Genomic DNA, 26,119 nt, shown 5'->3' with positions numbered 1-26,119 from the left:
CTGCAGCGGGGGGGGGGGGGGGGGGAGGGGGGACGGGGGACGGGGGACGGGGCACAATGGACCCAGAAAGTACCTCTCCCCCAGGAGAGCCATCTGCTGAGTAGCCCAAGTCACTAGGCTCACCGGTCCCACTCTTGCACTTTCCTGGGCTCAAAGGGCCCAGTCTTGCACTGTTTTCCTTTTCTTCTCTTCTAGTTAGATTGTCGCCCCACCTCCATCCTTCTGCCAGACTCCTGGCTCCTGCTGTGATGGGCAGGACTGCACCCACTGCAAGGGGACTGTCACACCCGGGGGTGGGAGGCAGCGCCCTCTAGCGGCGCCAAGGACGCTAGCCAGCTATGCCTGCCTGTGACAGACCAAGATCTTGGAGCCATCCTGGTCACTTCTGCCCAGAGAGTCCTTACCTCAGTCCCCCCACCTTCCCCCGCCTGGCTGAGGAGCCCAACAAACTTACACATTCCGGTCTAACTCCAGGAGCGAAGGCACTCCTAAGGAGTGACCAGCTCCCCGCAGCAGGTCCTTCCCATCCCACTGCGCCTGCCCCTGAGGACACACTCCTGGAGAAGACATCTCACAGCCAGCGAGTACACGGCAGGGTTAGAAGCCAATCTCCCAGCCCATTCTCTCGTTCATTCTCCCACCGCATCTTTGGGGTACCAGTACCTAAAGCCAGCAAAATTGACAAGGCCTTACTCCACGGCCACCCGGCAACCTTCCCAGAGCCATGGGGCCGAATTTCTCCTTTTCTAAACCTTGTAAACCGCACCCCCCCCCCCCGTTCTGCTGTCGTCACAGCCCTTCATGCTTTACTGAGAGTAGAGTGAGGTATCTGTGAGGAGAGAAGCCAAAGGGACTGACTCCGAAAGGGTTGGGATCCCAGCTTCCCCACTCAGTCTCAATGACTTTAAGCAAGCCACGGCTTCTCTGAGACTTCTGCACAGAACGTGTGATTAACGGTGGCTCAGAGTTTTATATACTACTGTGGGTGTGGATGTGAGCTGCAGGCATCAGATTAACCGTGGCTAGCATCTGTTGAGCAGTTGTGCTATGCTCCCAAAGCTGCCACATAACTAACTACCTTGGGAAGATGACACTATCCTAACGTTTTATTCATCAATAAACTCATTCTCAGAGAGATTAAGAAACTTTTCCAACATCGGACAACTAGTAATTGACAAGCCAGATTTCAAACCCGACCTGAATCTAGAGCGGTGGTTCTCAGCCGTCCTAATGCTGAGACCGCTTAATACAGTTCCTCCTGTCGTGGTGACCCCCAGTCGTTATCTTGTTGCTACTTCATAACTGTAATGTTGCTACATTATGATTCGTTGCATATGACCTGATATACAGGATATCTGATATGCAACTCTGTGGTTGGTGACACACAAGTTGAGAACCGCTGTTCTAGTGAATTCAGCCACAGGTAGATGCCTGTTTTAGTGGCCCGCCTGTCCCCCGTGTACCTGGCACGAGAAAGATGGTAAGTGCTAGGAAGATGGTTTCATTTTCCAAGGACTTGATCTAGGATCTGGCACAGAAGCCTAAGAAACTTGATGATGCCCCAGACTCTAGTTTTTAAGATTCACCTTTATTGTTTTTGACAGCTAAGCCAAGAGGAGTAAAACAGAATTTGGTCTTACGATACTGAGCGTCTGAGATTTGCTCTATTGGCTAGTACACTATCAAGATTTGCTGTATTGCTATTATACTACCAAGTTTTAAATTTCTGAGTTTGCTTAGAAGATTATGTGTTCTGCAATGATATATATGATGGAAAGACTTCTATATTCCCATTGGGTTCCGTTCTTTTCTTTTAGATTTGTTTATTTATTATGTATACAGTGTTCTACCTGCATGTACACCTGCAGGCCAGAAGAGGGCACCAGATCTAACTATAGATGGTTGTGAGCCACCACATGGTTGCTGGGAATTGAAATCAGGGCCTTTGGAAAAGCAGCCAGTGCTCTTGACCTCTGAGCCGTCTCTCCAGCCCTCTCCATTGGATTCTTAATTCTTGAAACCGTCATAACTTTTAAATCAGTTAACAGTTGAGAAAGTCGCGTTGACATATAGGTATTATTGTAGTTCCCAGTCTGTCCAGCAGTTGGTTCACATTTTACTTATATGGTTAGGAGTTAAGGGGTTATTATATAGTTTTTAGTTATCTTTTTTGTTTTGTTTTTGGAGACAGGGTTTCTCTGTGTAGCCTCGGCTGTCCTGGACTTATTTTGTACACAGTCTAGCCTCAAACTCATCAACCAGCCTGCCTCTTCCTCCCAAGTGCTGGGATTAAAGGTATACACCACCACTATGCGCCAGGGTTGTCTTTTTAAAATTAATTTATTTTTATGTGTATGTGTGTTTTGCCTGCATATGTATTTATGTGCCATGAGGAGGCCAGCAAAGGGTGTCAGTAACCTTATGTATTTCTTTATAAAACTATATTTTTGCCTTATATTAATTTAATTGTGCCAAAATTCTTTTTGCCTAATACCTAACTACTATTTTTTCATCTTTTTAGTTTTGACTGTCCATGTCTTTACTCTTTATTGTTTGTTTGTTTGTTTGAGACAGGGTTTCTTGTGTAGACTTGGCTGTCCTGGACTTGCTTTGTAGACCAGGCTGGCCTTGAACTCACAGTGATCTGCTTGCCTCTGCCTCCCAGGTGCTAGAAATAAAGGCATGTGCTACCACGCTCAGCCCATTATTCTTTTTTTATGACATTTATTTTTATTTTAGTGTGGATTTGAGGGAGGCCCACAGCACTTGTGGAGGTCAAAGGTCAGCTTTCAGGAGTCAGTTCTCTCCTTCCATCATGCAGGTCCTGGGATCGAACTCAGGAGTTCAGGGTTGGTGGCGGTCACCACTATCCCCTGAGCTATCTCACCAGCCCTCTGTGCTCTTTCAGAACCCTCTTGCATGTAGTCTGTGGTTGAATATTTTTTCCTGAGACAGAGTCTCACTAGCTAGCCCTGGCCTCCTTAGAACTCTCAATGTAGACCAGGCTGGCCTCAAACTCACAGAGACTTGCCTGCCTCAGGTTTCCAAGTGCTGAGATTAAAGGTGTGCGGTCCATGCCTGGCCATAATGGGACAGTATCCCTCCCTATTATAAAATGAAACAAATTATTTCTTCTATCAGTTTTTATAAAACTAACCAGGCTCTGTTTTTATAATAGAAGTTGATTTGGCTTATTATTCTAGGAATGGAGAAGTCCAAGTGGGTGGCACTAGCTCTGCTGAGAGCCCTGTTGCTACATTATAGCAGAATGGAGAGACTCTGTTTAAAAAATAATAGACACTATGTATCAGCAATAATGATGGCACATTGAGAGATGCATCATGGCGCCTGCACACCTTGGCCATATGGTACAACTTTTTGCTCTTGGGCTGCCCAGCTGCTCGTCAGGTTACTATGCTGTAACACTAACTGTAACACAAGTTAGTATTTATGTATCTAGACACAGACAATGCACAGAAAAAATAAAATCCAACAGTTTTAAATGGAACACCTGGATAAAGCACTTACAGTGGCTGGAGCCAGCAGGACTGGGAATCTCTCTGGATGACTGAGCCAGTGAGTGAGGAGTGATGGATGGCCGGGGGCATGACCGAGCACATGAACATTCAATATCAGCCACTCTAAATAGACAGTGCCCCAAGTCTGAGGCTTGATCACCAGCACTTCAAAAAAAAAAAAAAAGTTAAAGTAACCTTATCTCACTATAGCATTTTTACTTTATAGCCTTCTTAATTTTTAAATTTAACAACCAGACATGGTGGCATATGCCTTTAATCCCAGCAGTAGGGAGGCAGAGGCTGGCAAATCTCTGAGTTCAAGAACAGCCTGGTCTACAAAGTGCGTCTAGGACAGCCAAGGCTGTTACACAGAGAAACCCTATCTTGAAAAACCAAAAAGAAAAAAAATTAGCCTAAAATATAAACAGGCCAGTTTGGTTGGCCCATGCCTGCAATCTTAGCTAGATCGGCTGAGGCAAAAGGCTTATGAGTTTGAGGTCATTCTGAAAAAAAAAAAAAAAAGTCCCAACAAAGACATTGACCACATTGTACAGCTATATGAGAATGCTTTATATGTTTATATATGTGTATATAATATTTATTCTTCATGTTGTTGTTTGAGACAGGTTTTCTCTGTGTAACCCTGGCTGTCTTGGACTTGATTTGTAAAGCAAGCTGGCCTCGAACCTGCCTCTGCCTCCTAAGTACTGGGATTAAAGGTGTGTGCCACCACTGCCTGGCTATATAATTCTTATCAATAAGCCCTTCCTATTTTTTAAAACATTTCTGTTAAAAAGTAACATGTTCAATTTTAAAAACCCACATATAAGCCTAGGTCTATACACGCCAGGGTCCTCAGTATTGCTATCTTACGTCCCCTCATACTGTGCCACTGAAAAGCCTTAGGAACCCCTGAGATGCCACAACATTTTTCTGGTATCCCTCATAAAGGAACTGTCCAAAGCTTCCCTGGGTGACATTCTTCATGGTGCTTGCTTGCTTGGCTTTTCTGCTAATGAGCAGCACTGTTAGCAGATACCTCACAGTGTTGGGGCCCCGTTTTTAAAGCTTGCTGAGGTCTGCAAAGCTTTGGAACCTTTCATTGTGGGTTTTCTTTGGGTTCTGCTGTCCCTTTTTTCCTTATGCCCTCTTTGTTTTTGCTTTCCTTTTTCTCCATTCTCTCTTCCTCTGTTCTTTTTTCTGTCACTCATTTCTGTCCCCATTTCATCATAATCTCTTGGTGCCACTGACGCACATGAAGCTTGTTACTGGCCGAAATGTTGCTATAAGGTCAACATTTGTATGATGAATCAAATTTATCAAATAAGCTTCCTATTGTTTTTTGTTTTGTTTTAGTTTGAATGCTTTTTGTTTGTTTGTTTATTCCTTATTTAATTATTTATTTATTTTTATTTATTTATTTATTTTTGGTTTTTCAAGACCGGGTTTCTCTGTGTAGGCTTGGCTGTCCTGGACTCACTTTGTAGACCAGGCTGGCCTCGAACTCACAGTGATCCACCTGCCTCTGCTGGGATTAAAGGCATGTGCCAACCACTGCCCAGCTCGAGTGCTTTTTAAAATGTATACATAATTTTGCTTAACCAGGATTAGAATATATAATAAAAAATATTAAGAGAAATAATCTCAACCCTAGGGAAATTTTATTAAAACAATAATGGAAACAACTTTTTAATTAAAACTTTATTGCAGGGGCTGGAAAGATGGCTCAGCAGTTAAGCACACTGTCTGTTCTCCCAGAGGTCCTAAGCTCAATTCCCAGCAACCACATGGTGGTTCATAACCATCTATCCCTCTAATGCTCTCTTCTGACCTGCAGGTGTACATGTAGACAGAGCACTGTATACATAAAATCTTTTTTTAAAAAACTGTATTGTAAGGAATTTGCAAAAAAAAAAAAAATCACACACCTAAATTAGTCAGACCCAAAGTCTGCATCTCAGTAAACTCGTGCAGCTGAAACAACCCCTCAGAAGCTACAGAGCTTGGTGTCAGATTTTACACCTTCACTATCCAAATACCCATCACCAAGATATCTATGGTAGAGTTGAAACTAGAACAAAATTAATTTTGTATTTTCTCTCATGACACCAGTGCCCTTAGCCTAAATTCAGTCCTTCATCATAGCCTACGATGTGCCCTAGCTTACTTTCCTTTCTTCAGATTATATATTACCCACATGTACATTTGTTTACATATGTATGTATGTGTACATACATACATACACACATACATACATATGGATGTATATAAAAGGGTGACTTGCCAAATGGCCCCAGGAAAAGTAGGCAACACCTCTCAGCCCAGCCCTCATCTCTTTTCTTTTCTCCACTTATGCTTTACGTCACTCGCTCTTTGATGCCACTTCCAAGGCAGCTGAAGCTGACGCTCTCCTCTTCTCCATCACACTTGGAGCAACCCCACCAATCACTGGAACTAGGGAGGCAGTCTTAGAGGCGTGGGGGAGGGGCGCCATCTAATGTGTCTTTGTGCTTCCAGGAGTGTGAAGCCACAGACCAGCGAAGCCAGCATTTACGTGGAACTCCGCAGCCTGCTGACAACATGCAAATCCTGACGACACCGGGCCAACGCTGCTGTGCCCTGGCTATCCTGCTAGCAGTTGTGAACTTCCAACATGGTGGTGAGGATAGGTCCCCCGGGCAAAGGCAGCCACTAGGAGAACCTTGGGCTGGGGGAAAGGAGGGTCCACATGCATGTTTTTTTTTTTTGTGTGTGGGAAAAGTCTCAGAAGAAGCACTCATTTATTTGCGAAGACTCCCCAATTCTTCCAAACACATGCAGGAACCCCTAAGCTTCCTCAGTTATTGTAATTGAATACTTTGATAGTATTTTTTTTAATTCTGTGGTTATAGTTAGCTAGATTTGTAAGTGGTACAGCTCTGAGGGGAAAGGTAGCGTGGAAGTAAGTAGGAGAGCCAAGGAATACCACAAAGTCACCGCACAACAAGTCTCACACAAGAGATGTATTGGGAGAGACACAAGAGAGCAGCTTTCTCAGCTGGAGAGAAACAGTAGTAAAGAGCTGAGCAAGAGGCAGGCTTTACATAGGGGTTCTTGGGGAGGGTGGGTAGATCTTTTCAGGGTAGCCTGAGATTGGAGAGATTTTGTGACCTGATCTTGGGGCAAGCTCAGGGACTGGTGGGATTTTGTGGCCAGATCTTGGGCTTATTTTCCTCCTGTGGTGCAGTTCCTGGCTACTCTCCTGTCTTGAGGGGCTGGAAATGGCCATTGCAGTGGGTAGAGATGTCTAGGGACAGGGCCTATTTGCTAGAGCCTTGAGGGGCTTACAGATTTAGAAATAGATTTAAATAAGCTCAGTGTATTTGGGAAGCAGCACTTTCCTGCCTGCCTTACTCACCCAGATGCTCCGTGGTTCCAGGGAAAGTTGCAACCTGTGAGAGAAGAGATTTATACCTATCTGGTTGGTACCTTTAGGACATAGGGCCTGTAAACTCTCAAAAGAAGAAAGAAAGAAAGAAAGAAAGAAAGAAAGAAAGAAAGAAAGAAAGAAAGAAAGAAAGAAAGAAAGACAGACCAGCTTCCTGAGAAACCTTTTAGAAACACACACACACACACACACACACACACACACACACACACACACTTTAATGTGCATCTGTCAAGGTATAAGAGAACAGAGGCTCGGAGCCATCCCACTGAAGTCCGATGCAGGCAATGCCTACTTCACAACAGCCTGGTTTTGACCTTGTGCTTGAGGAGGAGCTCAAGCTATCGCAGGCAGGGACCTGGGGTGCCCTCATCCATGTCTGACTCCTTCTTCTAAAATCAGTGCCAGCTTTGACTGGGATATAAAAACATCCGACTTCTATACAAAATATTAGAGTATAAAATTTCAGATAACACTTAAAAATACTAGAGTAGGGCTGGAGAGATGGCCCGGAGGTTAAGAGCACTGTCTGCTCTTCCAGAGGTCCTGAGTTCAATTCCCAGCAACCACACGGTGGCTCACAACCATCTACAATGAGATCTGGTGCCCTCTTCTGGCCTGCAGGTGTACATGCAGGCAGAACATTGCATAAATAATAAAGTCTTTATAAATACATACATACATACATACATACATACATACATACATACTAGAGTACAAAGGCATGTGGATATACTTTTTAAAAGCAGCCCAGGGGCTGAAATAATGGCTCAGCAGTTAAGAGTACTTACTGCTCTTGCAGAAGACCTGGTTCAATACCCAATACCCACATGGTGGTTCATAACCGTGCATAACTCCAGTTCCAGGGGATCTGTCACCCTCTTCTAACCTCCTTAGACTCTGGGCATGCACATGATACATATAGATTCATGCAGGCAAAAGGCTCATACACATAAAATGGACAAATCTTTTAAAAATTTAATGCAGCTTAAATAATTTCCTATGATTTTGATTTAAACAAAACAAACAAACAAACAAACAAACAAAACACTAAAAACCTATGGTGGGGAAACAGCTCAATTGGTAAGGTGCTTGTCAAACAGACACAAAAATGTCAGGGACAGTGGCGTTCAGTGAGGAGGGGGAGAGGGAGGCAGGAGGCTCTTTTGGGTTTGCTGACCAGCCAGTCTAGCCAGAGACCCTGTCTCAAAGGAGGTAAAGTGTTCTTGAAGATGCCTCTGAGGCTGTCCTCTGGCCCACCCACACACACTCATGCTTTAAAACAATCGTTTCCCTTTGAGGGAGATGGCTAGGAAAGCCAAGAAATAGTTCATGCTTCAACCATGGGCGGTCTGCCAAGGCAACCCCGAAGCAGCCACCATCACTGTGCTGGAAGCCAGCCCTCCAGACTGTATCGCGACAGGAGGCAGCAGACACGAGGTATACCAGTTCCATCTGGCAGTTCCTGCACTGGTCACGATTAGTCAGTCTGCCCAGGTGACCCATCTCTCCAGCAGCATCTATGTAGCAGTTTTTGCTCCGATGCGGAAAATAGCATGTAGCAATCCATGGAGGGATCTAATGCATACACAGGCCCCTGACTCACGGTGTCAGGGAGCCAGTAAGGTATTCGCCCACCACAAAGGTGCCCTGAGAGACCTGCTTGGGGGCCACCGTGCTCCTGTCTTCCACTGATCAGTCTTCACGGCTTCTTTCGCCACAATCAGTTCATCACATCTCCTTTTTTTAGTTTGCTGCTCAACTTTGCTCATCCTGGGGGCTCCTTTGGACAAGGTAGAAACCCATGTTTGCTGCTGTTGCACACCCAGCCTTATTTTCAGGGACCTGTTTGTCCCTGAAGGGGTTTCTTCAGGGCTTGCCTGGCCACAGCGACATTGGTGGAATCATACCACGAGAGTAGAGTTTTTAAGGTGTTATTGTTTTTGATCTTTGGCTTGAAAAGCTGCCTGAGAACCTGCCCTGGCATCTCTGATCGCCTGTTCCACATGGAGCTTCCTGTCAAGCCCACGCCATTTCTTTTATCTCCTTATTTCCTGTAGATTCCAACTAAGGCCTTCCTGTAGTGAGAATTTTGGTTTCTTTGAAAAGCACAGAACTGCTATAAGAATATGTCTTCGTTTAAACCCACGTGCGGGATATGGGGCTGCTTCAGAGTATAACCACAGCAGCTGACTATGATTTTCCTCGTGCTCTGGCAGGGGTGTGATTTTTTTTTTCCCTGCAGTAGGTAGTTTCTGCGATTCTGTGACATTTGGAATTCTGGAAACTTTTCAGAGGATATATGAATGCTAGCGCCTCAAGCGTTGGGGTGGGCTGTTGGTTGTTTACAGTTTGTTAAGCAGTTGTGTGCGAAGAGGAAACAACAAGAAGAAATTAGATATCGAAACTTGCCCCCAGGGAACTTGATGTCCCTAGTGGGCAGGAAGTAGTCTAATGATAACGTCGCCCCCGTCCTCTCTTTTTTTTTTTTTCTTTTCTCCTATCTGGTGCTAAGGGATTGAAAGGGTGGAAGAAATGGGGTGGAGAAAGGTGGAAGAAAGAGGAACCCATCAAGTAGCTACACCTTCCCAGGAATTTGACTTTTTGATGTACAACTGATTTCTCATTACAGAGAACGTACTTGCATTCATACAGGAATGGATCTTTGTTGAGCAAACACATTTTCCCCATTGGTGGAGGGTCTCCCTGTACCACCTCGCAGTCATCTGTTCTACCACCTCAAGGCCTGGGAACATCACTGCTAGTGCCACCACCGCTACAGAGTGGATCTTGCATGTCTTGCCTCTAGCCACAGCTGCTCTATCGCTGCCTGGAATCTCAGTCCGTATTCACAGTAGAACACAATGTGGTTTTGCTAGTTTTACTTTGGGCCATATATTTGAGAGCAGAGCTGCGATGCTTTGAATGAGATGTCCCAAATATGTCTTGGGCATTTGAATACTTGGTCCCCAGTTAGCGGCTGTTTGGGAAGGATTACACCATATGGCCCTGTTGGAGGAAATGTGTCACAGGAGACAGGCTTGAGGTACCAAAATCCCCTTACCATTCTCACTGTGCTCTCTTTTACTGTTTGAGATGTAAGCTCTCAGCTGGTCCTAACACAATGCCTCTGCTCTGACATTGTGGACTCTAACCCTGCCAGAAAAATTAAACGCTTTCTTTTAAAAGTTACCTTGCCCATAGTGTTTTGTTACAGCAACAGAAAAGTAATTTTATTTGTCATGGCCACCAGCAGTATGGTGTAAAAGCTTTACTGTGTGTATCTTGTCTCTTAACTCTCAGCTCCCCAGGAGAATTAAAAGGGGCATGCAGTGTGCTTATTGTCATCGAAACAAGTTGTTTCCCATCTGCTAATGCCACTGTCAGACTGTATTTCAGTGATGAGGACCAGCTAGGTGAGACATGAGGAACTCTCCCTGGCATCCCACGGGTAACGTCTTCACTCTGTTCCAGGATGCATCCATGTTGCCAGCTCAGCATCCCAGAAAGGAGGGCAGCTGGACTTCACCTGTACTTTGTGGTACCAGGAAGATGAAGCTGAGGGGCTGATACTCTTCTGGTGCAAAGACAGATCTTCGGATTGTTCCCCTGAGACCAGCTTAAAACAACTAAGGGTTAAGAAGGATGCTGGGACAGATGGCATCACTAAAAAGTCATCAGAGTTGGTGTTCACCATAGAACAAGCCACACTATCAGACAGTGGGACCTATCAGTGCTGTGCCAGAAGCCAGAAGCCAGAACTCTACATTCATGACCATCTTCTTACTGTTATAGTCACAGGTGAGTCCCTAAGGCCATCATAGGAGCAGTGAGCAGGGCTGACACCGGGAGTTTCAAGTAGCTATTTGAGGTCCTCAATAGCAGTCCCCTTGGGCATTGCTCCTATTACCTAGGCCTCTGCTCACTCCCCAAGTGGCTGATATACCTTATGTTATACCTTTTTTCAAAGTATATATACAAAGGTAATCTCATCTTTACTATTCAAAAATTTTTTCTAGAATGGCATTTTCTTTCTCATTGGAAGACTGAGTCATCAGGAGGTGAACAGAATTATTTAATGCCACTCATTGGCTGGGCTAGTAAAAATGCAGGTCTGTAACCTAGGCCTTTTGATGGGTTCTCCCAGATATGAAGTTGTCTTTCCTCAGACATAGATGGGTTTGAAATAAAATGGGTTATTTCCCTATGAAGCATTTGGCCCTAAGAAACAGGAACCCAAACAAGCTACTGCATTAAAATAACGATAATAAAAAAAAGCAAAAAGTGTGGATTGCCCCCATGAGTTCAGTTTTCTACAATCATAAGTCAGAAAGTTGACAGGACCCCACACAGTCATTCTGGGTCTTGAGCTCATCAAGGTAGCAAGGCTTCTGACTACTACCTGTGTCCTTCATGGTGTGCATGCCTGGCCTGCTCCCTTACCGCCTCAGCACAATCTAAATGTGACAACCCTAGTCAAGCTCTAAAAAGGGTCTATCTGAGAGCAAGCCTTTCAAAATTCTGTGAAAAAAGTATCTTCTACCTAGAATTATATCCCTAGCCAAATGTATCTTCTACCTATAATTCTATACCCAGCCATACTATCAATGTGTGAAAAGTGACACACTGTGGGATATGCAATGGCTTGATACAGTTTGCTGTCTGTGTGAGCTTTTCTCATTGCTGGGGATTGAACCTGGGACCTAGAGCATGCTTAGCCAGTACATCACCACTGAACCATATGCCAGCCTCATGTGAAATTTTTAAAAATATTTATTTATTTATTTACTTACTTATGTATGTATTTATTACATATACAATGTTCTGTCTGCATGTACACCTGCAAGCCAGAAAAGGGCACCAGATCTCATTATAGATGGTTGTAATCACCATATGGTTTCTGGGAATTGAACTCAGGACCTTTGGAAGAACAGCCAGTGCTCTTAACCTCTGAGCCATCTCTCCAGCCCTCATATGAAATTTTTAAGAAGCCATCAACTCAGCATATAATCTCAGCATTAAGGAAACCAAGACTGATGAAAAGTTTTGGGCTTGAGGTACATAGCTAGATCATGTTAATAAACAAGCAAACAAACATTATCTCAGCCCTCCACCCTCAGTAAATAAAGCCTGAGAAGTAGGGCCTTTTAACACTCCCATTCTCTTCTATGGTTGCTAATCGTTCAGATGTTCTATTTCCCTCTAATTGATTTATCTTTTCTTCCTTGTTTGAGTGCTTGCTGCTACCTGCCTACAGGGCCTGTCACTCAGCACGCCTCTTTGGCTTCTTATTCTTCTGTTTTGTCTCTATTTCTTCCTCCCATTTATTGAACCTAAGTCCTCACCTAGTCCACCCCTCCCCCAAGCTTGCATCCGCCCTCATTTAATTAAATCACCTTCTCTACTTCTACTTCCTTTCTAGTGTTTTAACCAAGCCCCCCACTAATGCTGAACCAACTCTGGACAGCTCCACCATCTCCTCACACTTGCATTCCTGAGACTTATGTCTATGACTCTGGGTTAAAACCCTTGTTCCTCATTTTCTTCATCCAAGTAAAATACGAGTTTTTCCTACACGTAGTCTCTCCTTTCCAAATCTCTCTTTCATCACAGGTAAAAGATTCCTCAAGTGAGGTCCCTGAGGTTACCATCCTTTTCTCTTTCACACATGCTACAACTCTAAGCGTTGTCTCGATCCATTCTCGACTGCCAGCAGACTTACCTAGAAGGTTAGCATGATGTGCTGTGCCATCACTCAAAAAAAAGTTAATATCTTCTTGGTGTCTACAACGTATAAATCATGTTAGCCTAGTATGAGGCTGTAGGCCTCACTTGTGGTTTGCAAACCTGGTGGGTCTCATATCGGATGCTTACATTATGACTTATAACAGTAGAAAGACTACATTTATGAAGTAGCGACAGAAACTTTTACGGTTGGGGGTTACCACCGTATAAAAGGAACTGTATTAAAAGGTCGCAGTGTTAGGGCAGCTGAGAAGCACTGCTCTAAGCAATTTTATTGTATTTATGCAGCTACTCTGCCCCAGTTAAACTGCAAGCATGGCTCTCACCGAGCCCCTCTCTGTTCACATACTGAATGCTTACTGCACAGCCTGAGCACAGTGCCAAGCGCTGGACAGCAGAGTGAGGCACAACAGTCCTTGTTCCTTAAGACCTGGTGTTTCCAGGCTCCTGATGCACCCCAAGTGTTTCTACTTGAGATGACATTTCCTTAAAAAGGAATGTCTACGTCCTCTCAGGCTACTAAGCATTCAGCGCATAGGCTCATCAACTCTGGTGATAAGGTCCTTCCGGAAGGAAAGGGCAGACAGGCAACTGGTGGTATTAATAAACAATACCACTGTGTACTGAGCGCTCTGCATGTGCCAGGCACTGTGCTGGCACTAACCTTCACAGGCTCCCTGGAGGTTTGTCCTGTGAGGACTCACACTAAAAGCTCATGCAGAGGCAGCAACAGAGGCCCCAGCTCTATTCTAGCGTGTCCCCCCCCCCCCCCCCCGGTTTATAATGACTGACCTCTAGGGCAACCCAAGTCTGGAGTCATCTGCTTTACCTTTCAGTCAAAACTCTAGAGCTCCTCTCAGGTTTGCTTGCTCTCTGTATCTGGTAAACGCTAGACTCTGTGTTTATTTACTACTTTTCGACATATCATCATAGCCCACAGAGATCAGGAAGTGAATTATTTACTCAGGAAGTGAATTATGCTGCCAGGCATTCTTTGAGATCACATAGGAAATACCACCAAAGGAAGAAGGTCTGACTTCTGAAACGCTCTCCTGATCTGATTCTCTTTTGAACCTGGAACAGGAAACCACACAGAGATAAGACAGAGGGGAAGGCTGCAGGCCGACTTCAGCCATATCAATGGCTCTCTCAGCTCAGGCTTCCTGCAAATGAAGGCCTGGGGGATGCTGGTCACCGGCCTGGTGGCCCTTCAAGGTACGTCCAGAAGAAGTATGAGCTCGCATCCTTGCAGGCTTAATTATTTCCTAAGAGGGAACGTACAGAAAGGAAGCTCCAAGGGAGGGGAACTGTTCCCCAAGGGTGCAATCCAGTATGCGTGTGAAACTGGCTCAAACTGGCTCCATAGCACTTAAAGTCTTCATCGCTCTAGATGTGCACGGAGACATTTGGATTGGACTTGCCACTGGGTCAGAGGTCAGTGGACAGGCCTGTGGGAGACAGTAAACCCAGCTGCCTCCCAGTGAACACAGCATTGCATGTTCGAGCATTAGATCTCTTGTTAGTATACAAAGATGAACAAAGAGGATGTGGGGTCGTCTAAGGAGGGGTCTGAATCTAGCTCCTCCACAGTGCTGACTGCGTATCAAAGGAGTGGGACATTTAACAATTTGTCACTAGGCTTTTGCATAACAAGTAACTGGTGTAAGTTTTTGCCTGTCCTTGAAATTAATTCATTTGAAGCTTTTCTCATATTAATAACTACTAGTTTGAATGATACCATAAGGTAAGCTCGATAAACACAAAGATTTTTTTTCTCTACCCAGTAAAGAGGGTAGGTGCTTAATAAACCATAAGCTCTGTGCCGGGAAGGTGAACCTCACTCACTCCAGACAACACTTCCAAGCAAATACCCCTATTATTTATCAGGAAGCAGGCATGGAGGATTGAGTGGCCCCTCACAGGGCCTGGTACAGATCCTTTCGACATGGAACCGTGCCCTTGCTATACACTATGAAAGCGCCTCACAACTGCGCTTTGGCATGGCCTCTTCATACACGCAGAAACAGCAAGCCCATGAACTACGAAGCATCGATGGCACGAGCCTGTACCTGTGACCCACAGACATGCTAAAACTGGGCCCGCTGTCACAGGAGGGGTGGGGATCAACAGTCTGACCCTTTACTCATAGTCTACTGAACACAAGTTTTCCTCATAGGTTAAGCTATGGTTTTGTTAGTAAATGTTATTTCTTTAGGCACAGAACAAACTCAAAGGGGAAACTGAGTCCAGCCTTGCACTATCACCACTACTTTTGAGTCCAAAGCCACCCTAGAGCAACAAACCTCTCTGTCCTAGTTCCCTTTGCTAGTCAGGATCAAAACTTTAAATGAAATCAGTTGTTTCCTCTTGTGTGCAAGGAGCTTTAAAGGTACACAGAAGGAACCACCAAAGCTACATCACAGGTTGCTTACGTTATGAAGGTGTGTGTGACAGAGGTCAAGCCGTGGTCTCTCCATGCAGCCCACCCAGGCTGGCTTCCAACTCACAGGCCTGCCACAGGCTTCCAAGCACTGCTCTTATGGCTATGAACAACCGTGTCTAGCTTTTGTTTTCCTTCATCTTTCTCCAGCTCAAGGCTTAGCAGAATTATGGAGAAGGCTGGGTTGAGCAGAAAGACGCATGCATTTTCTTGGCCCTTAGCGATATCTCAGAGCCCAAGTTATAATGCTTTCTTTCAGGTGAGGAGAAAGATGAAGGAGTTTCCTGGATCCCCCGTGCCTCCGTCCATGCCTTCCACACAACACATACATTATGTTCACACATTTCTCCATTCCCTTAGCCATGAGAACCTGTCGAACACCCATCTCAGACAGGGGAGACTGCTCGCGTCAGGTGGTGTTTCGCAGCTAGTCTAAGTTGTGAGGTAGTAACAGAACATTTCCTTTTCTTTCTACAGTTCCACAAACCCTGTGACAAAAAGAAAAACAAACTTCAAAGCAAAGTAAATCTGACAGCGATCACAGGGAATGGTACAGGGAACGGAGGCCAAGTAGTCCAGTCACCCAGAGGGCCAGCGAGATGGTCAAACAAGCAAAGATGCTTGTTGGCTAAGCTTCAGCTCAAACCTGTGCACCCACGTGGTGGAGGGACAGACTGACTCCTCCCACAAGCTGTCCTCTGATCTCCACCCCAAGAAATAAAAGCACCCTAAGAATCCGATAGAACAGCTGGTATATTTCTGCATCTCCTTCCTTATTGCCAGAGACAGCCTGGCTCCTCCCAACTTGGTGCCAATAAAGAAAACGTTTTGCAAATGTGGCTGGTGTATAGTCCTTAAATACCAGGCATGTTCAAACCCAGAATGATGTTCTTTCTTCGCACAGTAAAATAAGCAAGTTTTACTTTCATGTGTATGTGTGAGGCATGTGTGAGTGCACTGAATGCATATGGAGTTGGTTGTGTCCTTCTGCCGTGGGGTCTGGAGATCAAACTAAGACCACTAGAGAGATGGCTTAGTGGCTACATGCAATCCTAAGAATGGCTTTTGGACCTCAGCACCCACATAACCAGCCAAGCGTTCACATATACACCAGCAGCCTCAGCCCCAAGATGCCAGAGACAGGAGGACTTCTGGGTTTGCTGGCTCCCAGTATAGTGGAGAAAATGTGAGACTATACCTCAGAGGAATAGGTTGAGAAAGATGGAGGACACACACGCCCTCTTCTGGTCTCCAGATGCACATGCACACACACTTATGCATACCCACACCCACAAAATAAATAAATCTTTAAAAACGAAAACACCATTAAAAAAAAAAAAGAACTACGTGTTTAGCACTATAAAGGAAAAGAGACAAAACAAGCAAATATGGGGAGGAGAGAGAGCAAGATAACCTGGTGCGTCCTGAGCGCTGAGACTAAAAGTGTGCACCATGACTGCCAGACTGGTCACTGGTCTTTTAAGAGATGCTCAAAGCAGTTATTTGTGGGCTTTTCCTGTTCCTAAACTCACAGACTCTCTCTGACTTTGGGCAGATAACCTCTTGTCACAAGCAGAACAAGGGACAGACTATTTCCAACAGCAGGGACTACACAAATAAAGATAGGAAGGGACAATTTAGTGCACCTAAAGTGGCAAGCCATTAAAATAGACACCTCGCCTGTCATCTTTTTGACACAAACCTACCAAATGTGGGGACTAAGATTTATAAAGATCATGTCCCCAGGCTGATGTGGTGCAGTAATATCTTTAATAGTATGGTCTTGAACCTCAAACTATATAGGATGCCACAGAAGGTGTGGTCCAGATCAAAGGTGGATCCAGATTAAATGTAGGCATAAGTGTGCCCAGTTTGGGATTTAGTTAATTCCAGATGTATTCAAGTTGCCAACTAAGAACAGCCACCACAAACACTTTTACCTTCCCATTTCACTACTTCAGAGGAAAAGGGTTTCCCCTTAACATTTAAGTAGCTATTGAATATAAACCTCACTTTTTCTAAGATCTGTCCTTCACTGCTGTCAGTGGGCCTGCACATCAGCGTTAGCTTCCCCTTCTGAGGCACTCTCACTCCTGAGCCCCAGAGTGCCACTCAGTTGTGATGTAGAGACAGGCGAAGTTTTCCTTGAGTAATCTTGTATGCAAAAGGTCATGTGAGACTCAATGTGGTACCAAAAATTTATCAATAGTAATAATCCTTGTACAGCACACACCTATAATCCCAGTACTTGGGAGGCTGGGTGTCTCTGCATCTGTTCCCATCTGCTGCTGGAGGAAGCCTCTCTGATGACTGGCTAAGGCACTGATCTATAAGTATAAAGACCAGTAGGGTTTGGTTTTACCCTAGGTCTCTTGGCTATCTAGTCTCTGGTTCTTGATTACCCAAGCAGTGTCAGGCATTGGTTAATTTTGATTTGTATTTCCCTAATAGATAAGGATGTTTTTCTCAGCCACTTTAGTGTCCTCTATTGAGAATTCTGTTTAGATTTGTACCCCATTTTGAATTGGAATATTTGGGGTTTTTTTGGATATCTAGTTTCTTGAGTTCCTTATACATTTTGATATTAGTCCTCTATTGTAGGATTGGCCTGAAGCCAAGAAGAAGTCAAAGCATGCCTAAAACCCTGGATTTTTCTCATCCTGACAGCAGCAGGAGTTTGGCTGTGGATGTGTTGCAGCCCCTCCCCCTTGCTCTGGAGCTTACAGACCCCAAAAGATAGGCTTCCCCATGCTCAGACATGGGGATTGTAGAAACTCATCACTGCATGCGTCTCCAAGACTAAGAGGGCCAGTGCTGCTTATCTGACCAGGCTGGACTTCCCTTTGTTTCTGCATGGCCTTCTAAGGTTCCTTCCCTGTCCCTGCTGGTCCCCAGTATGCACATGAACCACCCTCTATGTTCTTGCCCCAACCAATAACATACCACTACATGGACCCAGCTGGTACTCTCCATGAGGTATCCATTTATTATCTGTGGATCTTAGTGCCTGTGCTAACTGCATTCTGTTCAGAAAGTCTCCTCTTGTACTGATGTGTTCAAGGCTATTCCCCACTTTCTCTTCTATCAAGTTCAGTGTATCTGGCTTTATGTTGAGGTCTTTGATCCATGTAGAGTTGAGTTCTGTGAAGGGCAGAGTGAAAAGAATGGATCTGTTTGCATTATTCTACATGCAGACATCCTGTCTGACCAGCACTATTGTTGAAGATGTTGTCTTTTTTCCGGTGTGCATTTTCTGGCTTCTTTATAAAAAAAAAAAAAATCAGGTGCCATAGGTGTAGGAATTTATGTCTGGGTCTTCAATTCAATGCCATTGATCAATGTGTCTGTTTTTATGCCTAAACCTTGCTGTTTTTATGACTAATTTCCATAGTACAAGTTGAAATAGGGAATGGTGATACCTCCAGCAATTCTTCTATTGCTCAGGATTATTTTAGTTATCCTGTGTTTTTTTGTGCTTGCCTATAAAGCCAAGAATTGTCCTGTCAAGGTCTGTAAATAACGGTGTTGGAACTTTGATGGGGACTGCATTGAATCTTTAGGTTGCTTTTGGTGGGATGGCCATTTTTACTGTTAATCCTACTGATCTATGAGCATAGGACATCTTTCCATCTTCTGATATCTTCTTCAATTTCTTCAAAGACTTCAGGTTTTTAATCAAAGAAGTCTTTCCCTTACTTTGTTTGAGTTACTCAAAGATATTTTATCTTATCTGAGGCTATTTGAAGAGTGTTGCTTCCCTATTTCTTTTCCTTTCCAACTTCTTTTTTTTTTCTTTTTCCTTTTTTTTTATTAATTTATTCTTGTTACATCTCAATGGTTATCCCATCCCTTGTATCCTCCCATTCTTCCCTTCCTCCCATTTTCCCCTTATTCCCCTCCCCTATGACTATTCCTGAGGGGGATTACCTCCCCCTGTATATGTTCATAGGGTATCAAGTCTCTTCTTGGAATAGGGCTTCCTCAAGACCCAGATATTCCACTCCTTGGAATATACCCAGAAGATGCTCCAGCACACAACAAGAAAATTTGCTCAACCATGTTCATAGCAGCCTTATTCATAATAGCCAGAACATGGAAACAGCCTAAGTGTCCATCAGTAGAAGAATGGATAAAGAAACTGTGGTACATATACACTATGGAATACTATTCAGCTATTAAAAACAAAGAATTCCCGAAATTTGTGGATAAATGGATTGAGCTAGAAATGATCATAATGAGTGAGTTAACCCAGCAGCAGAAAGACTCAAATGGTATATACTCACTTATATCTGCATATTAGCCCAAGGGGCATGTCCCACGAAAGCCTTCACTTACCAGGAAACTGAGACAGAGGGGAGGACATTCTAGTGGGACTCTAGATGAGAGAAGCATGGGAGAATGGCAAAGTAGAAGGATCCAGAGGGTCCTTTCCAATTTCTATCCTCTTGATATCCTTCAGTTGTTTTATTGCTCTAGCTAAAACTCAATATAGTACTATATTGAGTAGGTACAGAGAGCTTAGACAACCTTGTCTTGTCCCTGAGTTTAGTGGAATTGCTTTGAGTTTCTCTGCATTTAATTTGATGATGGCTGTAGGCTTGCTGTAAATTGCCTTTATGATTTTTACGTATGTCCCTTGTATTCTTAATCTCTCCAGTACTCGTATCATAAAGATATATTGGATTGGGATTTTGTCAAAGCTCTTTCTACATCTAATGAGATGATCATTTTTTTTTTTTTAGTTTGTTTATATGGTAGATTACATGTACTGATTTACAGATGTCAAACCATGCCTGCACCTCTGGAATGAAGGCTGTTTGATCATGGTGGGTAATCTTTTTCATGTGTTCTTAGATTCTGTTTGCAAATTTTGTTTTATTATTTTTCTTTTTGGTTTTTAGAGACAGGGTTTCTCTGTGTAGCCTTGGATGTCCTGGAACCTACTTTGTAGATCAGGGTGGCCTCGAACTTAGAGATCTGCTTGCCTCTGACTCCCAAGTGCTGGGATTAAAAGCGTGGTGGTTTGCAAGTTTATTGAGCATTTTCATGTCTATGTTCATAAGGGAAATTGATCTGAAATTCTTTCTTTGCTGATTCTTTATGTGGTTTGGATTTGAGGGTAACTGTGCCTCATAAAATGAATTTTGTAATGTTTCTTATGTTTCTACTTTATGGAATAATTTGAGGAGTATTGGTATTAACTCTTCTTTCAAAGTCTGTTAGAATTCTGCATTAAAGAACTAAAGATATCTGGCCCTAGGCTTTTTTTTTTTTTTTAAATGCTGGTAGACTTTTAATGATTGCTTCTATTTCCTTAGGGGTTATAGCTCTGTTTAAATTGTTTATCTGATCTTGATTTAACTTTGGTAAGTGGTATCTATTGAGAAAATTATCCATTTCTTTTAGATTTTCCAATCTGATAGAGTACAGGTTTTTAAAGTATGTATGATTCTCTGGATTTCCTGTGTCTGTTGTTATGTTCCTCTTCTCATTTCTGACTTTGTTAATTTGTATCTTCTCTCTCAGTCTGTTAGTTTGGATAAGAGTTTGTCTCTTGTTGATTTTCTCAAAGAACCAACTTTTTGTTCCATTAATTCTTTGACTTGTTCTCTTTGTTTCTATTTTATGATCTCAGCCCTCAGTTTGATTATTTCTTGCCATCTACTGCTTTTGGGTTTGCTTACTTGTGTTCTAAAGCTTTCAGATGTGCTGTTAAGATGCTAGTTTGAGATTGCTCAAAAAAAAAAAACTTTAAAAAATGTAGGAACTTAGTGCTATGAACTTTCTCCTTAGCACCACTTTCATTGGGTCCACGTAAGAATTGAATGCCAGCACTCAGGAGGCAGAGGCAGGCAGATTGCTGTGAGTTCAAGGCCAGCCTGGTCTACAAAGCAAGTCTAGGACAGCCAAGGCTACACAGAGACTCTGTCTTGAAACCCCCTCCAAAAAGAACGCTTCACAAAGTTGCATATCATACTTATATAGGTGGAAGAGCATATTAGGTTTTAACCCCTACACCATCTCTCCAGCAGAGAAATTACTTTTTCTGAGGAAAGGGTCAAAGAGTTACACACAGCAACAGGGGCATGTCATCCTGGAGTCTTCCAGTTTCTCGACATTTCAAAGAATTGGAAACAGAAACTGGGGGGAAAATTAATTTTAAATGCCATGTCATTCTTTTCCTTCTTTGCAGCAAGCCAGCCCTCACACTGTAAGGGACTTGGGAGATGAGGCTAAGTGTCCATTTTTCTGCACTTCACGCCCAGCTCTCCAATTACATCTGGCCAATCTAACTGTGCTGTTTTCAATGACAATGGCCCCCCTGGCTCACAAATTTGAATGCTTGGCCTTCAGTTGGTAGAACTTTCAGGAAGGACTAGGAGGTGTGGCCTTGTTGAAGAGGAAGCATGATAGTGGGCTTTGCAGTTTCCAAAGCCCAGCCATTCCGTTAGCTGTGTGTCAGGCTTGTGAATAAGGATGTAAGTGCTCCGCTACTGCTCCAGTGCTGTACCTGCTGCCATGACCCCCACCATGATGGACTCTCACTCTCCGCAACCATGAGCTCCAAATTAAATACCTTCTCTTACAAGTTGCCTCGGTCATGGTGTTTTATCAAGGCAACTAAAAACAAACAAACAAATAAAAACAAAACAAAACAAAACAAAACCAAAAAACAAAACAAAACAAAACCCATAAAAAACTAAGACACTAATCAATATGAAAATGGGTTTGATAAGGCTCTGGCCTATATAGTTTTCCCAGCTTTCAAGTCTACTATGGTCTGAAAGTACAAATGACTGTTTCGGAGTAGCAGATAAAAAGATCTGTATCTATACAAATACAGAGAGGTATTTATTTCTATCCATATTTGACAAGCAAAATCAGACTAGGAAAACCTACTGAGTTCTGCCTAGAGTTCAAAGAACATTAGTATTAAAGAAAAGGTCTCATTCATTCTGAACTGTCACGTGTTCACAGGCAAGAAACATCTGAGAAGAGAATATCAATGTGGGATTGCCTACATCAGGTTAGCCTGTGGACATTCCTGGAAGAAATGTTTTTCTAATTGAATAAATGAGGTGGGAAGACCCACCCTGAACACGGAGGGCACATTTCATGGACTTGGCACTGAACTGTAAGGATGAAGTGGGGGTGGGGCCAACTGGACATCTCTCTGTTTGGCTAACCACGTGACTAGTTGCTTCAAGTTCTTCCATGATGTCCCCACAACCATGGCTGCAACCTGGGATTCACAAGGCACACAAGCCTTTTCTCCCTTGAGTTGCCTTTTGCCATCAGAGCTACAGAAATGAAACTAAGTTATTACTAGCCTTCTGGTGTGGGCTCCATATCAAAACTGGTTTACTTTTAAGGAAAATGCATTATGAAAAGAAGTTTTTAACCCTAGCTCACATTCTGGTGTTAAGAGCAAACGATATAAAATGTTTCTTCTATTTTCTCCTAGAATGAAAGTCATTTCTTATTTCTAGGTTAAACTATGCTGAGATAAAGAGAAGCTAAGGACCGACTATATGCCATCCCACTGTAGTCTCTAAACCAACCCAGATATTTATTTACCAGAAATTAAGTTTTGCTCACATGACATGAAACTCACTCCCTACAATCATTTCCATATTCCCTCCCTGTGATGGCCAAGTGTATGTGGAAATCTGACCAGGGGCCTGAGACACTCAACCAAACATTGTTCCTAGTGTTTATGTGAAGGTGGTTTTGAATGGAATTAACATTTGACTCAGTTGGCTGAAAAGCAGCACATTACTCTGAGCCCCAAACAATTGATGATGTAAAACTAAACAAAAAGGCTGTTCATTCTCAGGTTAGGGGTGCTTTAACGCCTTCTACCCAAATGTCTGTCTTCCCTGCCTGTTAATTCAACTGAATTCAATCGTCAGTTCCCCTTGGGTCTACTGGCTTTTCTGGTGTGCAGGCTGTCAGACTTGGACAACAACCACACGCACTGGCTCCCTGAAGATCCTAGGGCTGCTTGGCCATCATCACTGCACCAGGCAACTGCTTATGACAAACCTTTCGCTATGATTCGATTGGTTCTGTTTGTCTGAAGAATCCTAATTCTTTAGCATAAACTAACCTGGAAATCAGAGGAGCCTTCCATTATAGAACACTAAAAACTGAGTAATGCAAGTCTGTGAAACAGCAAAATGGCTTTATGTGTTCTAGAGGTCACAGAAAGTTAAAGTAACGTGGTCTATGTAGTACATTGTGTATCAGAGAGGCAGAGCCCTACGTAGCACTTTGTTTTCGTATCGTGTAAAATTAATTTCTAGTTATAGCTACCCAACTGTAACTACCTTGGCAGTGAGCAGATGAATGCATCTGAGCTATCAAAATCTTTCTAAGACAACTGATAATGTTTTACTCAAAAACTGCAATATGCTCCCACTTCAATAAAGCTTCCTCCAGGTCAGCAATCAAATATTCCTTACAGAATTCTCATTTTCTCCTCAATTTCCTCCTGATACAAAGTAATTTTGTATTTTATGGACTGACCACAATAAACAGATCATACCCCCAGAAAGGCATAGCCTGAGAGGATATAAGAAAAACATTTTCCATTTCCTCTAAGCTATTTAAATTGTGTGTGTGTGTGTGTGTGTGTGTGTGCGCGCGCGCACGCGCGCACATGTACACAGGCGTGCACACATTTTGGGAACACTGGGGATTGAACCTAGGTCCTTATACATACTATGTAAGTGTACCACATTAAGCAATAGCCTCAGCCTCCTTTCATTTGTTTATTTTGAAATGAAGTCTCACTAGGTGGTCCAGCTGGCTTTGAGTTTACTATACAGCCCAGGCAAACCTTTACATTGTGACCCTCTTCCTTCAGCACCCCCAGACAGCTGGGGTTGCAGGACCCATGCCAGCAGGACTGGATTTGAACCATACCTTGGACCACACCCTTTAGAAGCATGCTATTAGTTCATCGGGCCACCCTCCCATTTTTAATTTTCCCTCCCAATTTCTTCATCCTCTAACAAGTACAAAAAACCTCCACACTGACCCTCAAATCAGAGTGTGAGTCATCAAAAACTGGAGAAGGACTCCTAGCCAAGACAGAGACATCATCTGTGCACTTGTCCTGCATACCTTCAGCATCCTTTTGGGTACCACAGCTGATAGACGTCTCCATCATGTCCTTCTGAGACGCTGAAGCTCAACAACACTCTTGACAATCTCCATTTATTCAGCTTTAAACACATACAAAGCACATGTATGGACACTGTTAGAACTTAAAGCGAGGTCTACCTTTCCCAGACTAAGTTGTTTTGGGCATGATTACATTGATCAGATTGATTCCAAGTACAGCTCAAACTGAATAGAACAGGAAAAGTTTCAGACATGAAAAATAAACTTTACAAACTAAAACAAGACCACATAAAATTTCAATTCCTAAATAATAGTGAATTACCAAAACTGTGAATTGGCATAGAAGCAGTAATAAAATGATCCTATTTTGATGAGGGAAATTATTGTCAGGTCCATAGTATGAAAGACAGTCAACAGTGAGTTGATAGTCATTAAAAACATCTCAGTGGTAAAGATTTCCAGCGTCTGTCTTCCCATGACTATATACGACTCAACTTAATACCAAAGAGGAACCAAAATCAGATCTCTACCGACCCAAGACTAAGATACACCGTGCTGGTTTTGGGGAAGCCGCACTTCCTGAATTAAACTAAGAAAATCAAAGTGTATGATGGCAGGCCACTCGTCCCTCCCACTCTAATTCTCCTTCATATCCTTGGTCTCTGGAGATCAAGACAAGGCAGCATGAGAGCATCAGCCCCCAACTATCCTTGCCTTGTTCACATGGCCAAGAGCAGGTCCTCTTGTACAGTTAAGACAAACGATGCTCTGCACAGGACTGTAGGGTTCTGGATTCTCTGTATGTGCTGCAAGATCCACTAGTGATGAGACAGAGATGGAGGAGGAGGTAGAGACATCCATTACAGGACAACGTGACGGCAGAACCCTAGCTAGACATTAAGGAACTGGTTCTGCTCAGGCAGGAGCACACTGACATAATTAAGTTTCACACAGAAGTCTCACTCAGTTCAGGAACAAGAGGCATTTGGTTGTAGATACAATTCCATCTGTAGGTTTTAACTTTAAATTTAGAGAAGAAATACACTCATTGCATTAATATTATGGGTTGGGGTTTCTTACATGATTCCTAAATCCATCTACTATTTTGTTTGTTTAGTTTTGATACAATTTACAGCTATGATAACAAGACTAATACAGGCAGCCTTGGTTCAGGTGAGGTCTTGAGTTTCAGAAAGTCCATCGGTCATGGAGCTGGCTGTCATTGCTAAATCTGTTGCTTGCAGAGGCCTCGGAGCTCTGGGTTTGCCGCGTGGAGTCCTCACCATTTAAGCTCTTCCTACACACGGGGCATGTGTCATGCTGAAACAAAATGACACCGATCCATGTAAACACCATGACCTGAAAAGCTAGGAGTACCAAACACACTTAATAAACCCCACAGGCAAGCTGCAGAAATGGCTTAGTCAGTAAAATGTTTACAAACAAGTGGAGATCTCCTATCTAGGGTAGGTGGGTTGGAAGGGAGGTATAAGCATTAAAGAACCCCAAATAAAGTAGGTTTGGAAAAGCTCAAAGCCTACAAGATGACATGTAAAATACCAGTGACAGAAGTTTGTAATCCTGTCACTGGGGAGGCAGACACACAGATCCCTGGGGTTTGTGGCCACCCAGCCTGGCACTGTCCAAGGAATCAAAGTGAGTAGCTCTTAAGGAACAACGTCTAAGGCTGCTCTCTGGCCTCCCCATGCACTCACAAGCCTGTGTGGCCACATGACACTTTACCCCAAATTATGACTTAAGGGAACCTGCCTAGCATTCACAAGGCCCTCGTACCACCAAAACAATAAAATTAATCATGAGCTGGCAACTAAAAAGGCACCATACCAGGTTATCTCCTGG

The 26,119-nt window shown here is 43.5% G+C and overlaps 2 protein-coding genes across 7 annotated transcripts in view; one reads left to right on the top strand and one right to left on the bottom strand.

Annotated features, from left to right (window-relative positions):
- CD160 (CD160 molecule) overlaps positions 1-16,117 on the top strand; it is a 41,459-nt gene extending 25,342 nt beyond the window's left edge. For 4 of the 5 annotated variants that reach the window (XM_084757553.1, XM_084757554.1, XM_084757555.1 and 1 more), the window contains 4 exons: positions 6,036-6,177; positions 10,420-10,746; positions 13,774-13,905; positions 15,608-16,117. In XM_084757553.1, the coding sequence (XP_084613679.1) occupies positions 6,036-6,177; positions 10,420-10,746; positions 13,774-13,905; positions 15,608-15,624 (618 nt within the window). In that variant the 3' untranslated portion in view covers positions 15,625-16,117. The remainder of the gene's footprint in view (positions 1-6,035; positions 6,178-10,419; positions 10,747-13,773; positions 13,906-15,607) is intronic. The other variant, XM_084757556.1, reaches the window with a different exon arrangement.
- An 8,219-nt stretch (positions 16,118-24,336) lies between these two features.
- The window catches only part of RNF115 (ring finger protein 115), a 59,050-nt gene continuing 57,267 nt past the window's right edge, over positions 24,337-26,119 (bottom strand). For both annotated transcript variants that reach the window (XM_084757367.1, XM_084757368.1), the window contains one exon: positions 24,337-25,579. In XM_084757367.1, the coding sequence (XP_084613493.1) occupies positions 25,448-25,579 (132 nt within the window). In that variant the 3' untranslated portion in view covers positions 24,337-25,447. The remainder of the gene's footprint in view (positions 25,580-26,119) is intronic.

Source organism: Acomys minous, assembly GCF_964271855.1.
Source record: "Acomys minous genome assembly, chromosome: 14".
NCBI classification, from domain to species: Eukaryota; Metazoa; Chordata; class Mammalia; order Rodentia; family Muridae; genus Acomys; species Acomys minous.
Note: the sequence above shows the minus strand (reverse complement) of the source record. Positions and strands in the feature narration are given on the sequence as shown.